The 16,096-nt window shown below is 40.3% G+C and overlaps 1 protein-coding gene across 1 annotated transcript in view; it reads right to left on the reverse strand.

Annotated features, from left to right (window-relative positions):
* dscama (Down syndrome cell adhesion molecule a) overlaps window positions 1–16,096 on the reverse strand; it is a 121,149-nt gene that overhangs the window by 12,867 nt on the left and 92,186 nt on the right. Inside the window, exons 12-19 of the mRNA XM_034682905.1 lie at window positions 7,117–7,313; window positions 6,856–6,952; window positions 6,574–6,702; window positions 5,214–5,381; window positions 4,518–4,588; window positions 3,328–3,571; window positions 2,945–3,091; window positions 151–306 (exon numbers count right to left, since the gene is read on the reverse strand). Coding sequence (XP_034538796.1) covers window positions 151–306; window positions 2,945–3,091; window positions 3,328–3,571; window positions 4,518–4,588; window positions 5,214–5,381; window positions 6,574–6,702; window positions 6,856–6,952; window positions 7,117–7,313 — 1,209 coding nt within the window. The remainder of the gene's footprint in view (window positions 1–150; window positions 307–2,944; window positions 3,092–3,327; window positions 3,572–4,517; window positions 4,589–5,213; window positions 5,382–6,573; window positions 6,703–6,855; window positions 6,953–7,116; window positions 7,314–16,096) is intronic.

The following is a 16,096-nucleotide window of genomic DNA, read 5'->3' on the forward strand; positions in this document are numbered from 1 at the left end:
TGGTAAGTATCATCATGTTAGCAAAAACTACATTTCCTATTTAATTTAAGGAGCTTACTAAATGTAATTTCTTCATGCCCTACAGCAGAGAGTCTCAAGCATCAGGGAGGAACAAGCTCTGATTAAGAATCTGTGACCTAAACTTCATACCGTCCTCCTTGGTACGGGTGTAAATCTGTTCACTGCGAACTCCGTCTCCAGCTCTGGTGAAGGCCAACACCTGGATGCTGTAGTTGGTATATTTCTCCAGTCCATCCAGCTCCAGAGAAGGCTTCGAGGTCGTCACATTCCTGATCTCTCCGAGTTCTGATGAACAAAGAAAAAAGGATGAGAGGGTGTGAGAATGATCTTAAATGTAGTGGCGAAACTCAGGAACTCAGAAACCCAAAAGTCAGATGCGATGCAGGTCTCTGTTTGTAAATAATCCAGTGAAATGACAAGCTTCTGCTGGTCCTAACCTGTGACAATATATCATACAGCAGATCAGGTACACTAAAATAGATGTCAGGCTTGAAGATGTCATATCACAGCCTTGGATTTGATGTCATACTCAATCACAAGGTTTAAACAACCCTGCGTCCAAGGCCTCCTGCAGTGTCAGGCCTTGACTGTCGTACTGCTCCTCTCAGCTGGCACAGTTTGAATTATTGATGTCTGTCTCATCTGTAAATATCCCTCCTTAACAATGTTGTCCTCTCACTCCTTTATCCCATCTAACACCTGCATTACTTATCCCCTGGCTGTTAGTAAGAAATAAAGACTGGAAATATCCACTTATATTTTATTGTACAGTAAATGCATCTTATGTGACTGTGTGTGGGTATATTTGTTTGACTTGTTGTCTGTATATCCAGATTTAACTGTCTCAATAAAAACAACACAATAAAATCTGAAACTGCTGATCAGTTTAAAATGTATAGGAAGCTAAAACTAGGGAATTTCAAGGCTTTAAGGTTAACTAGTACTGGTAGATGTTGATGTTAAGCTGGAGTTGATGTAATCTTGCCCTCTCTAACCCCAACCTTAACTTTTATTTCTTTGTTTCCTGGCAATTGGATGTGATTTGAGATTGTTTCTGGGACTGTCTGCTTCTGTGCATCATCTGTATAGTTGACATAAAAACAGACTAATATTATGACAGAAGGGAAAACTGACCTTTTGATTATTTTTGAACAAATAAACTGGAGCAAAGGCTCATGGGACTGTTAAAGCTGATGTTAAAAAGTGATTAACGGCATTATAATCACTGTACAGTTATATCTAAATATATAAGTAAATATAACGTAACAACAGGCACAGTTCCACGTCTCTAAAACCATTTTAATCACCTGCAGCTCATCATCTCTTTCCTCTGTGTAATTACCTGTGCCTATGTATGTAACCCTGCCTTACCCATTCTCTCTTGTTTGTCTCAGTTCTCAAGACCCTCCCCCTCAAACCCCACTACTCTACTCTCTCCTCTCCTTTCTTCTCCGCTCTTCTCCTCTTAACACAGGAGCCACTTGTTAAAATACAATTATTTTACTTTAACTGTGCTATTGTGTGGTTTTGTCTGTCAAACATAGCTCTAATATTCAAAGACATGTTCTTGTTTATGGAGTACAGTTTTATTTATTAAAGTCGGTCCTCTTAAAAATGTAGTTCTAATGTACAAGGGCATGGTCCTTTTTGTGAATTGCCCATGTTTTAAGACATTTTCATTGGCTACAGGATGTAAAGTCATTGGTTTGACGCCAAAAGCATAGATGTCTGTGGCGAGCTCTGACTCTGAGCATTATTGAACTCTACAGCTCGCCACAAGATTTCTGTGCATCATATTTGTTATAATTTTAATGTTTTTTTCCTACTGGTATCGACTTTAAAAAGGTACTTGTCCGTCAAACACTGGTAAAAGTTTGTTTACTTCAGGAGCTGCTTATTTTCTTATTTAGAGTGAACTTATTTGATGACATTGCTTTAACCTTGAACTGTTACTGTATAATAAAAACACAGACCCCTTAATACAAAGCTGAGATAACACCTAGATAGACCTGCAGTACCGCTTGTTACAGAGAGTTTGTATTGCCCTCCGCTGGTCAGTGATGTTAATGTCTCTCCTGCTCATTCTTGTCAGGGACTGGGGAAGTAACACTAAACAGTTTTATATAAATAACACCATGTCAGTGTTAAATATTGACTGTTATATCTGTGATATTTATATAGAAAAGGAGTCATGTAATTGTGATTATTCACGCACAGAGCTGCAGACTGTTGCCATGCAAACTAGTCCAAGCTGTCACATCTTGAGCGTTCATGGTCTATAAGCCGGCCAACATGATGTGACAGTGCAGGGGTCAAAGGTAATCGTGCTGTCACAACCAATTCTTCCCACACAAACACGGCATGTGACAACAGCGTGGCACGCCGTCTGACTTCCACAGAAACATGCAAAGTGAGGGCCAACAACTGAAACAATACTCAGAATACACCTGGGTAAATATACACTATCGCTTATTTCATAAAACAGTACTATTGGCGTATGCATGAACTACTTATCTTTAAAGCAATCCAAACCCAACATTAACTTTTAAAAAAACACATCTCAGGAAGTCAGTGGATTAAATACACAGAGAATAACACAGGAGCTGAAATCAAGTCTGTCCCTGTAGGCCTTCACTGAGCCTCATCACATGACCGAAAACCAAAGCATGACTATCTGTTTCTATCTGACTATCTGTTGCTTTTGTATTGTTCAAAAGTCCTCATTCATTCTGTGGTGATGTGAATACTGAACCAGTCACCTTCTCCTCCTGAACTTTAAGGGTCACAAGATCTGCAACCATATAGCTCATGGAAGATCAATGTAATCGCAGTCAAGCAGCTTTTTATCTTCACTCTGTTTTCGTAAAGTCTAGATTCCTTGGGTCAGTATACTTTATTGTTGTGTGTAGATATTGATGTTTACCTCCATCAGGCAGGTTGGCCCAGTAGATGACCCTGAAACCCAGCAGGTTGCCGTTCAGAGCATCTTTGGGAGGAGTCAGCCAAGACAGAGAGATGACCTCTGGAGATGTGGCCGTGGCCTGGACGTTCTCTGGAGGACGACTCGGCACTGAGGGAGAAAAGATCCAAGAGGTTCATTATTAAACACAGTAAAACTAGAGCTGTGACAACATCCTGCAGCACCCTCTGATCTCCACTAGAGTGCGATATATCCTCAAAAATCTCTCCAAAAAAAACCCACTGTGCTGTCTTGCTTTCAGAGGTGTTTGTGTTTGCATTATCAGTGTCAGGACAAAGTGGAAAATGAACGGAGACATGTAATATTTATCACCATCTTTCTCTTACCGTCCTCTAGTGTTGTAGCTGCCACCTCTGTAGACGAAGGCCCAGTCCCTGCACTGTTGCTGGCCTGCACCACAACTCCATACTGTGTGAACTTCTTCAGGTTGTCCAGCACCAGAGTTTCTGCGTTGTCCCCTGTGGTCTCCACGCTGATGACACTGAACTGGTAGTTCCCACCTGAGCTGTACTCCCTGTAGCCCACCTGGTAGCCTCTGATGGCTCCATTCTGAAGATGCTTCCTGGGCGGCTGGCGGGTAAAAGACAGGGGTTACTTGAGACAACCAAGCACCATATTTTACAAAAGAAACATTTTTATAAACTATACCATGGGAATGTGGTAATTTAAAACAGTTTGCTAAAAAACTTGTGACATATTTCTGTTTTGTGCACTTCTTGCTGGTGTCTTGTGTACCCAACACTTTACAGTCAAATTTAGGCCCCCCTTCTGTTTTTCCTTGTCAGCACTGATAGCTCATGCACACATGAAGTACTCTTCAAACTAAAAAAAAACACCCCTTAATGCAGGAAGCATGTGGTTGAATCTCATCCAGAGGGTCATTAGGATACAGAGGTAGGAAGAGAATTTAAGGTTTAAATAGCCCTAAATAGTCCTTTTTAGGGAGCCTTTTTAACATCTGGCAAGGGACTACAGATGTAAACTAGCCTTTTAGCTAACTCTGGCATATTTACAGAAATGTTAATTAATATGCATGGTCCTTTTAAATAATAAATAAATAAAATAAAATGTCTGTGCACACACTGGAGATAAATGCAGAGTGCAGAAAACCCACCAAACTTAAATATAAAGACTGATATCTAGTCAAAAGTACTGCAGAGCTACACAAAAACACACACGTTCAAGCTTCTCCTAACACCTGCTTTAACTGAAGAACAGCCAGCTGAGCACACGTGCTTTGTCTTTAATACCCTGCTTTACATTCATGAAGTTAAACAAAGAAACACCTGGAAGCTGACCAGTGCTACTTTAATCTTCTGCTGCTTTCTGCTGAGCAGCTCAACTGAAGGAGCAGCAGGTGAAGTGTTCACCCTGACTTATAGGAGGAAACGGTTTGGGTTTCTTAAACCAAAACGCCGCACTGCCATCCCTGACTGGACCTTATTGACACAGGTTAATATTCACTTCATGGAAGCACACACACACACTTTTAAGCAGCAGGGCTGGATAAACTCACCCTCCAGGTGACTCGGATGCTCTGAGAGGAGAGAGCTTCCAGCAGCACCTCCTGTGGCGGTCCATCAGGAGCTGAAATCATACCACAGACACAGATTTTATCATAAAACTGTAAACATCCAACAACTGTGTCAAACATCTTTAAAAAGACATAAAACTACAGCCTGGATCTGTTTGTTCTGAAACATGTGATGACTGTTTTTATAGGTGGCTGCTGAGAGTGAAGAGAAGAGCTCTGTTGGGGGTGCAGAGACAGGAGATGAAGGGATGGAGGGGCTAATTTGTAGAAGGGGTCCTGCCTCAGTCTATTGACCGGAGTGTGACATTTACTACTGAGGCCGCTAATTGAAAAGTTCTGCTTTTAGTGCGAGGTCAGCGTGTGTTCAATAATGCAACAGAGCCGATGGGGCTGATGTCACTGGGCTGTTAATGAATTGACTCGGTTGGCCCTTTAGCTCCTTCTGCCTCTCGTATTTCACTCGACACACACACACACTCAAACCCGACTCTTGTCTTCTGCTTGTCTTTTTGTTGCCCAGTATTGTTTCATCATTGAAACAAATTAGGTTTACTACTGTCATTGGGCCTTAATCAGTTAGTGTGTATGAAAATACGAGTGTACAACATTTACACAGGGGAATACAGATGTCATATGTTTGTGCAGAGAGGAAAACTCCTCCTTCGTCAGCTCTCTCACCTGCTTCGTCCGTGGTGATGGTGAGCTCGTTGCTGGCCTCGCTCTTGCCGATCAGATTCTTAGCGAACATGCGGATGTTGTAGGTGGAGGAGGGGTGGAGGTCGATGATGGTGGCCTGGTTGAGCTGAGGTGAAACATCTTTGGTCTTCTGAGCCGTGTCCCAGGAGGCTGTGGAGGGGACAGGGCGAGCTTTATTGGGGTTGCTTAAGTCAGGGGAGAGGTCAGATCCAGCTAAGTGCATTAAGACAGATGCTATTACATTATAGCTCTTAGACAAAGTGAAAACAGAGATTCATCAAATAAAACATGTTATTTTCTACAAAGCCACATGATTTAACCAATGCTTTGTCAGGTATTTGTTTTCTCTCAGTGTCATTTAACTACAGCCTGGTCTATATTTCTATCTGAAAAACATTAGTCTTTCATTAACAGAGGGATATTTTATAAACTAATAATTAAATAAAGAAACGCTTGTGGTAATTTAGAAATAGCATCATAACACAGCTTGTCCAGCAGACCCTGCTCTCACTCTTAAGTGTAAAATTATTGTTTGTTATCATTCCTGAACATACATTAAAATAGGTTAGCACAAGAGCCTGGCAGATGTTGTACTCAATAAATAGAGGAATCTCACATGCTCATCGCTTTGAATTAAGTTTCATATTCATTTCTATTATCACAGTGTCGCTCCTTTTAATATCGTCTGCAGCTGAAATATAATGTCTGAAACTGTCATACATGCTACATGAATAAATCACAGCAACATCAGTTTGAGAGAGAAGTTATTATAATCAGATCTAACATGCAGTTATGATTTCATTTTGCAAATTCTGCTGTGTTGATTGTTGTCTGGCTCATGTGGTTAACACCTTATTTCTCCAGTATCATGATCGATGCTCTGACTTTGTTAAATATGACAGCAGGCTTTTTCATGTTTGTGATTGGTCAAATGTTGCTTTCTCTACCTTGTTCATGTCAAGGTACTCACAATAACACTGGGTTGATCTATCATGTGTCCACTGAGCGTGGTCTTCTAAGGCAGGATTAGTGAAGCCAGATAACCGAAAGATACCTGAGGTTTTTTTTTTAACTCACTTCATGTTCTAGGCCTCTGAACTTGTGTAATATTTAAGTTGACACCTGATTAGTAAACTAACATTGGACATACAAGTGTGCCTCAACTATAATCCTAAAGTTCTTTTGTTTGTTTTATGGAAAACACTTTTTAAAATGCATTTTGAAAGGAAGTTAACATAAAGTTATTTGAATCTCTAAAATCTGTATCTGCATCAGTCTTGAAATTCAGATATCAGTCAGACTCCAGAATATATGGTTTGATTGTAATGTTGTTTTCTCGTACCTGATTTGTTCTTGCTCTCAATATCGAAGCCTGTGATTGGGCTGTTGCCATCAAAACCCATCGTCCAACGCAGTGCAATGGTCCTGTCCTTCACCTCTCTGATCTCCACCTCAGGCGGGTCTGGGGGTTCTTCAAAGCACAAAAGACACACATTTTAATACTTCAGTGTCACTGAGCTTAAAATTAAATGTTAGTTTGCCATTTTGTTAAACAAGTGTAAAAGTGGAAGAAGTTCCTCCACAGTGTTTGTTGTTATTTTCCCTGGTCCAGGTGCAGCTGTACCTTGCACTGTGAGCTGTATGATTCCTCTGTCTTCACCATAGGAGTTGATGGCATGGCAGGAGAAGAAGCCAGAGTCCTCTCTCACTGTGGGCATGATCTGATGGAGGAACAGGAATGAGAGGGGTAAAGATAAGGACACAAAGGTTGATTTAAACTCAGTTATCCACACATCAAACTTTTGAGAATTCTCCTTCATTAAAATGAGACTATAAAGGAGGGAAAGACAGAATAGGTAATGTGTTGAGTAGCACAGCCTCTTACCTGCAGGGTAGAGATGACTTCATCGCCCACCTCCTTCACAGACACCACGTAGCGACTGGTCTCAGGGTTGATGATGCGTTCCTCTTTCTCCCAGCGCACCATGATGGGTTTCTCACCGTGGGCAGTGCAGCTCATCTTCTTCTCCTCACCCTGAGTGGCCAATGTGGTGTTGGGGTAAGATGTAATCATGGCAGGAACTGAGGGAGGAAGAAGAGGAAAATAACTCAGATTTGTTTTAAGAAGAACTACATGCTTGATCTAAAGATGTGGTATTCAAAGGAACAGGACCAGCAGAAGACCAGGAGACCTGCTCTTCTAGTTCAAATAAGTCTCTAATGGCCTTACATTAGCAATGATATTCACTACATCTATCAGAAGTCAGAATGTTATAGTTGATTGTTGCATAGGATTTATGAAAACACCTTTTCAAATGAATAAAATAAGTACAATGCAAAAAAGTAACAGTAGAAAAACAACTCCCAGATTTAGCTGGCTAGCTCCCTGCTTCTCCATTCACTGAAGAAACAACACTTTAATGTAGTGAATAAGAGTCTGGAGTGCTTAGGAGTTCATTAAAGAGTGATGAAGAAGCTCTTTGTTGTAACATAAATATGCAAAAAGAGACAAAAAAACAAAACAAGGCACGCCTTCAGTGTGAAGTAAAAAGCCTTTTGTCAGCTGGTGAAGGTGAAATGCAAAACCATTTAGCCTGCATGTTGCTAAGCTTATTTTTGTAGAGCATCGTCCATTGGTACAGAATAATGCTTCAAACTATACAGTGTAATATGAGTCAGTCAAATAGAGACTGGGGCTGCAAAACAAAAAACCTCCGCTGTGATCTAGCGGAGGTTAGTTAATAAGACTTCAAACAGAACTAACTTGCTGTGGGAAGATAAAGAATTATGTCAGAAGTCCGTATGCTGCCTGTATATGTGTGTTAAGATATAATATTCTGGTTGTTCTACTGGGGAAATCATACCTCATCACATCCCTGACCTCTTTCATTTCTACACCCTCCTCAAGGTCTTTGAGGTCTGCTGATCAGCTGCTACTTGTTGTCGCTCAGAGCAGGCTGAAGACCAGCAGCCTTTCCAGCAGTGGCCCCAAAACTGAATAACACGATACCTCCCCATGATTAAAATGTTTTTTACTCTGTGGCTTTTTAAACTGGGTGTGAGGTCTCTGTCTTTCTGTGTGTTTGACTCTCTCATTTTGATGCTTTTATTTTGCTGTGTTTTCATGTATTTTTATGTTTAATGTATTTCACTGTGCAGCACTTTGGTAGACTTTGGCCAACGGGTGAATCATAAAGGTGTTCCCTCAAAGTGTCTGCCTCAGACTTGCCTGGATTGTTGTTTCAGGTGTCTGACAACAAAGGTCATTATGAAAAGAAAAACACCTTTTTACTAAAATAAGATCTTCTTTTAGCTACATCTTTCCTATCAGGCCTTGCATCCCCAAAATGTGCTGGATCTTATTCTTTTAAAAAGTCCCTTTCAATAACAATCTGAGTCTGTCATTGGCAAATCAAGCTCTTCAAGCACTTTGATCGGGGGCATTTGCCTCCATGTGTATCACTGCAACCACTACTATCGACTCCCCGGTCCCTGCCAAAGCAATCCCAAAACATTTGTAAACAAAAAAAAAAAATTGTATCCCCTTTGCACAAAGTATGTCACATTCAAAAGGTAATGTAGACTGGTGAGTTTTTAACTAGATGATGTTTGGTCCTCCAGCGTTGTGTTTCACTGAGAACTTTAAGTTATTATCTAACTGTAATGACACAGAAGCTTTAAGTATCCAATTCTCAGGTAAAAAGCAAACTAAAATCTATTATTGCAGCTGAATATAAAAAAAGCTCTAAATAGGCAAACAGGTATTTCTTGTATACTTAATGTACTGTAACTGAACGTACAGCTTTCCTTTAATACAGCGTCGCAGCCTTAGTGTGTATCTTCTATCTGAGGGTCCTTGATGGTACAGTGATGCTCTAACAACACTCTGAGGACACAACACTAAACACACTAACGACATGCATGCCTCATTACACCTACAGCAGAGTGTATAACAACCCTCTGCTCCCAGATGCTCTCACACACACTCACACCCATGTACCCACACACACTCACTCTCACAAACACACACCAAGCATGAGCTCAGTGATGTGATGGGAAGTGTCAGGCAAGAGGTTGCAAACATTTAAGCCTCATCTCTTATTCACTCTGCAGCCATTTGGGGCTCGGCTCTGGAATAAAACGCTGATTTATTTTGCATGACAAGTATGAATTTTTTGTTAGGCACATTTAGAAAAGTGAGGGGAAAAACTAAATGCTCAGGCTTTATTTAAAATGTTATCGTTTTAGCGCACAGCTCCTTTCATTCTGCAGTGTGAGTGACTCAGAGGTTGTGCAGGACAGTGTTGTTGACACCCTGGCAGGGAGGGATACCATGTGAGGTGACAAAAACACTGACACAGCTCCACCTGCTGTCGTGTGATTATGGTGTTTACACAGGTGTTAAGAAAATACTATTAAGAACATTCAGCCTACATTAATTATTGTGTTTAAAAACACCAGTGTTTAATTATAGTCCCCACATGTTTTGTTATAATGGTTCAGAACTGACAGTTTTATTGATATGCTGATACACAGAGTTGATTTGATTTAGACCTATAGGTTTTAATTGTAATGAATATTGCAATGATGCAATCATAGAAAATGAAACTAGCTAGCTATAAACAAACAAATATTTCATCAATCAAAATGGAATGTGTGGATTTAAATGTTTCCTTGCTTAGAAAATGTGCTGCATTTACCTCTCATTCTACCAATATATTAGACATGCTGAACATGATCCGATTTGCAATGATACAACATGATGTGATACGATGTGAAGCCGAACAACATGTTACGATACGACACAATATGATACCATACCATGCAAGGAAATAAAAAATGGTACGGTAGGATTCGACCCAAGAAGAAATTACACGACATGTTACAATACGTTACCATACCATATGATAAGATGCCAAACGGTATGATATGATTTGATACCATACAATACGACTTGACATAATGTCATGTGGTACAATACAACACAATATATGATACGATAAGAAACAAAATGGTACGACACGACACGCTACAATTAAATACGATATAATATGGTACGATACATTACCAAAAGACAAGATAAGACACAACAGGGCACCACAACGTAAAATATGATCCGGTACGATATGATGCAAGACACAATACACCACAATACGATGCAATATGATTCAATATTGCATGTTATAATGCTATTGTTCATTATTTCCTGCAGTTCAGTGAGTCAAAAAGTTATTTTCACATGTGAACCAGACAGCAGCACTGCAGTTATAACATCAAATTAAATGTGCTCTTCAACATGAACTTCTTGATTTGAGATTAATGCCAAAGGAGGCAGAGACACAAAAACAAAGAAACTCAACAACACACACACACCATGATGAGGCCTCAGAGATGAGACACGTGATTTGTATGTCTGTGTCTAACTGTGTTTGTACAAGCATCAGCTTGTGTCTATGTAAATGCATGTGTGCAAATGTGCAAGCATGTGTGTGTGTGTGCAGCTGAGCCTGCCCTGAGGCACACTCTGTGGCCCTGTAATTGTTGTGTTGATGTATTTCTTTAATATCCAGAGGAATTATGGGAACAAGACTACAGGGGGGAGCAAAGAGAGGAAAAGACAGAAGGAGTAGGAAAGGCGGTGACGAAGGAAAACGAGAGTCCCCTGTCTCATTAGGCATCAACTCCCTGGATGTCTCATTTAGACAAAAAGACAACACGCAGAAAACACACAGCAGACACACAGAGCTCAGCTGCCTGACACAAGAAGGGGATTTCATCATAAGTCTTATCTCACTTTTAATCAGTTTCTTGTATAAATTAACTTTTGTGTCTGCTTTTCTCAATGCAATCAACGGCCTTAAACTGTTAACAGCCAATCAACATTGTGTTGAAAAATAATAGAAAAAGAGTGAAAACAAAACAAAAGCAGAGCTTATAAAACTCCTCATGTCATGATAAATGTTTCAAAGCTTGTTGGAATCCCTCCCCAGGTTTTGTGCTTTTTGAAAATGTTAAATCAACAACAGCTGTATCAATTTATCACACCACATAGAAATGTTTATAATTTCTTACAGGGAATTTCAGTCACAATAGCTACAATCATTGTTAAAGACACATTATCAAACACCCAAATATTTAAACACATAAAATGTACAAATACTAAAATGAGTTTTTAATCCAGACTAAAGCTCACAAATGAGAGAATACAGGATATCTAAGGAGTAATAGAATGAGGTTAGTCACACTGTTTTAGGGTGAGGTTTAATTCATGTTTGATGTCCTGTGATGAGATTCTGGGCCAGAATATAACAATAATAATAATAATAATAATAATAATAATAATAATAATAATGATAATAATAATAATAATAATAGTAGTAGTAGTAGTAGTAGTAGTAGTAGTAGTAATAATAATAATAATAAGAATAATAACAGCAATAATAATAATAATAATAATAATAATAATAATAATAATAATAATAATAATAATAATAATAATAATAATAATAATAATAATAATAATAGCTCAGATGTATTGTTTAAAAATTATAGTTAAAAAATAAAATAATAATTATGATGTTTACCAAGTGCTCTAAAGGACAAAGCATGGCAGAAACTAAGGAGGATGAGAATATAAACCTTTAACAGACAGAGACAGGGCTAAGAAATTCTAACAATACATAACAAAACATGCAAAAGGTCAACAAGAATAAATGCAAATTAGACAGAATAAAGTAATGACACAGAGGGATTTTCAATAGCAGTAGAGCAATAAATTGGTTTTAATATAGAGGTAAAGGAGCATTAAAGGCCGATAAAAAGATTTAAGAAGAAGATGACTTCACATCAGAGAAATAGAAACAGATAAAAGTACATGGAGCAATATGCAAATCTCTGTGAGACTACATTTGACCCTAGATTATTTGTTCTGGGGGAAACACATCAGAAGTTGGGTTCAAACTAGTGCTATGATAGGCAGACAGATCCTTGTCAGGGGATGGCATAAAATAAGAGCTTAGATGTGAAATGTTTCAGGTGTGGTGATAAATACAAAGGTAGGCAGCTGTCTCTTGAGAAGGAGACCCCATGACTCAAAGAAATCCCCCGTGAGATCCAATCTAATCATCCTACTTTAATGACAGCAGAGAAGTGTAACTTTATCTTCTCACAACACACAAACGATGTTGTGTTCTTTACACCGTTTGTCTTTACTTTCACTGAAAACATACAACTCATATTACCCTGCTAAAAATATACAAAAAAATAAATAACCTACTTATGTTTGATGAAATGTTTTTAAACCAACAGACTGTGATGTGTTTACAGAGATGACGGGAGGATGATTACAGAGAACAAAATGCTGTCGACTGTAAGTTTTCTGTAACTGCTATATTAATTGAAAAAAGACAACATCATCATTACAGCTTCCGCACTAAAATAATAATGTTGTGTAGTGTGTGTAAACTGCAAAGCTCAATGTGTCTTTTATGCAGAGGTGAGGAGAGCCCTGTTCCTCCACAGCAACCCAGAGGGCAGTGATGATACGCTAAAGCCTGCAGGGGATTGTGGGGGAAAGGCTGGCTGCTGATAGGCTGCTCCCAAGAGACAAAAGCCCCCCTCTCCCTCCTCCCCTCCCTCCCATCTCCCCGGCTCCCTTTCACCTGGCCAGGTTACCATGCCAACCAGCATCGGACAGTCTCTCCTCTCTCCTCTCTCCTCCCTCCCTCCCTCCCTCCCTCTCTCTTCCTCAGTCACTCCTTTTAGAGAAAAAAAAGAGCCATTTCTAGTATCCAGGAATAGAACATGGACCTGCCATTGATTTTCACGGGAGTATGATGATGATTACACAATAACGGCCTGAATGTCGCAATGCAGGAACAAAAAAAGAGGGATAGAAATAGAGAATGTTCCTAACTGATGGTGTTAGTGGTGTGGAAAACAGTCAGGAGAATTATTATAACACATAATTGTAGCAGAATGGTTACTTCAGTGTGGGGTTACTCATGTGTGGTCACAGAAAAAGAGAAGTGAGACCACCTCAGACTTCAATGAGATGTGAGAGGTGAGGAGAAAGGGATTATATCATTTTAGGAGCTTCATTTAATCTGAACTCATTATTATTATTGTTAACAAAAAGAACAATCAGAAGAAGCTTGGATTCAGAGGGAAAGTAAAAGACTGATGGGAATGGTTTAATGTACCATCAGGTAATGTGAGATTTGCTCTTTTATTCAAACTCTATCAGTTAATTTTCTCAGGTTTTCAGTTGATGAAGAATTAATTTCTCTGAACTCCCTATTCTGGACAAACAGGACCAACATGATTGATGTTTTAATATGTTGTAGAGATGTGGTCTTCACATTTCATTAATTTATATAAAGAAAATGCATTCCAGTTACTTTTGCCTGTGTTCTGTCTGCACAGGCAAAAGTTGTTTAAAAACACACAGGGATTTCCTCTTCTTCAAGTTTTCATGATGGTGGATATACAGAATAAAACGTACTGACACCAATAAATTACCTGTAACATTTTTGGAAACATACTTTGTTGTGAGCAGAAGCTAAGAGAAGGAGTAGTGCTGATCAGACTATATATATATATCCACCTTCAGACAGCTGATAACACTGGTGCTCTGTAAATGAGTTGTTGCAGAACAGCAGACTGCAGGTGCGTGACAAGACATCAGTGCGGCAATATTTCATTGTTTTGACTCGAGCAAAGGAGTAGTGGTATGGCACCAAATAAAAATGTTTCATTTATTAATTTTTTATAATTTGTTTGACTCACTGAGCCAGTACTTCATGACTCCTAACAAAATGTAACTAATGATACTGCACTCACAGGGATGTATTGTTATAGTATTGACTTGAATGGGGTATTGCATTGTACTGTTACCCTGTGATTTCCACTCCTAGTCGTCTGTGGGGAAGATAGATGTATGTGCTCATTTTTTCTGTGTATGCTGAGCTGTTTCAGCCAAACTCAACACTGTGTTAGATCACATTACATTTTATCAGATGACACATTTTCTACAGAAACGTAAAATTAGTGCTGATGTCACATTGTTCCCCCTTTGACTGATTTCTCTAACTGTCTGAATCTCGATGGTTGACAGATTTGTAACCAGTAGATATCGCGTCTACATTTTTCAGAGTGCTGTGTCTTCTGATTTAAATAAGCCTCCTGTGTGCTATCTTATTTCAGTATCAGCTTCTTTAGTGTATCACCCATGTTAAGAGCACAGGGAGGCTAGTCAACACAACGCTGTGTCTCTGGCTGCCTGGCTGCTCAGTGTTACCCACAGGGCGCCCCCGCTCAATGGGGGCCAGACAGGAGAGGGCGAGCTGAGATGTGCATAGCTCCCTGCCCTGCAGGCACACTGTAAGTGGGCGCTGGGGAGGAAACGGCGTGGGTGCGGGGGAAGGGAAGAGCTCTGTAACGATAGCACAAAGATGACTGGTTCACTGGCCGCCTGCATGCAATGTACTGAAATAATTCTCTTAGCTGCACAATTGGCTTGGACATGGAGCATGATACCAAATCTATGCCTGCAGACTGGGCGTGCTTCTGTGCAGAGGTGGGGGGAGGGAGGAGGGGGAGAGGGAGGGAAGGGGCTTGGATGCAGATGAGTAAATAAGATGAAAGAAATAGAGATCAGAGGAAGAGGGGACTCCTCTCTGGTTGTGTGAAGGACGTTGTGCTCGGGAGACTGCTCAGTGACCACAAGACCGTTTACCACTTCTCTTCAGTGAAGCCTCATTAAGTGCTCGGCCCTCATCGCTGCGTCTGCCGACATTATGATGTCTAATAGGCTTGATTGGTCTTAATTGGCCCTGATAAACATTGAGTGGCTGTTGACTGACTCTGATAGCATCCGCTGTGGATTGGTAATGAATTGACTGAATTGCATCTGTTTTGGAGGTAGGGATGCTTGACTGGAAAGTGCATGAAAACCATTTGTTTAAGCCTCCATCTGCAGCCAGCGCCACAACACAACACAAACTGATTACAACAATGAAAATAAACATAAACACATGAGCATCTACTCAATCTTGCACATGCAGGACTTGGTGCAATGAGTGCAGGCAATTTCTTCTGGCTGTTAGTGCAGTGGTGGTGTTCATGCAGGATGATGCATGGAGTATTATGACAAGACATTAGCCTATGCACAGACACTCATAACAATGAAAGTGCCAAGCTAGGACATCACAATAGCTGCAATTCATTTCCAGGGGAGTCCACCACAATAGCCTGGCAGAGTGGGCTCTCTCTGAACCACTGCATTAGCTGCTAGCCCATTATTCTTTTGTAAAGGCTGCACTGCGCTGCACTCTCTGAGCCTTTGCATTCTGTCTTTGCAGCAACGCATGCAGGCCTTTGTGTGCAAATGTCTGTCTTTGTGTGTGCCTGTTTGCTCACCTGCGCTACATTTATGACCTGATAGCATGCATGTGTCTGCACAATACATCTCAAGGTTTCTGATTGAGCCTATTGATTTTCCTCTGTTTGTTTACTGACATGTCAAGCTACACTCGGACAGCCAATAACACACTGCGAAGATCATACTATCCATCACGTGAGCACTTCAGCGTGCGTCAGCTTGTGTGCCTCCCTAATTGGCTCCTAAGCCTCTTAAGTAGCTGCTAGGGCTGGAGTGGTGGAGGCTGGCCTGGATAAACAACATGAAAACAGCACAGAGTGTACCCAGCATCTCAGACTCCACTGTTACTCAGTCGTACACTTTCAGACTTGATAGCGGACCGTCTAAACTCTGTAGCTTTAAATACACACAGAGAGGCTTTGAGGGTTGATGAGCTTGCTGTTTAAGCACACACGCACACGCACACGCACACGCACACGCACAC

The sequence above is a fragment of the Notolabrus celidotus genome, chromosome 5, assembly GCF_009762535.1.
Source record: "Notolabrus celidotus isolate fNotCel1 chromosome 5, fNotCel1.pri, whole genome shotgun sequence".
Lineage (NCBI taxonomy): Eukaryota > Metazoa > Chordata > Actinopteri > Labriformes > Labridae > Notolabrus > Notolabrus celidotus.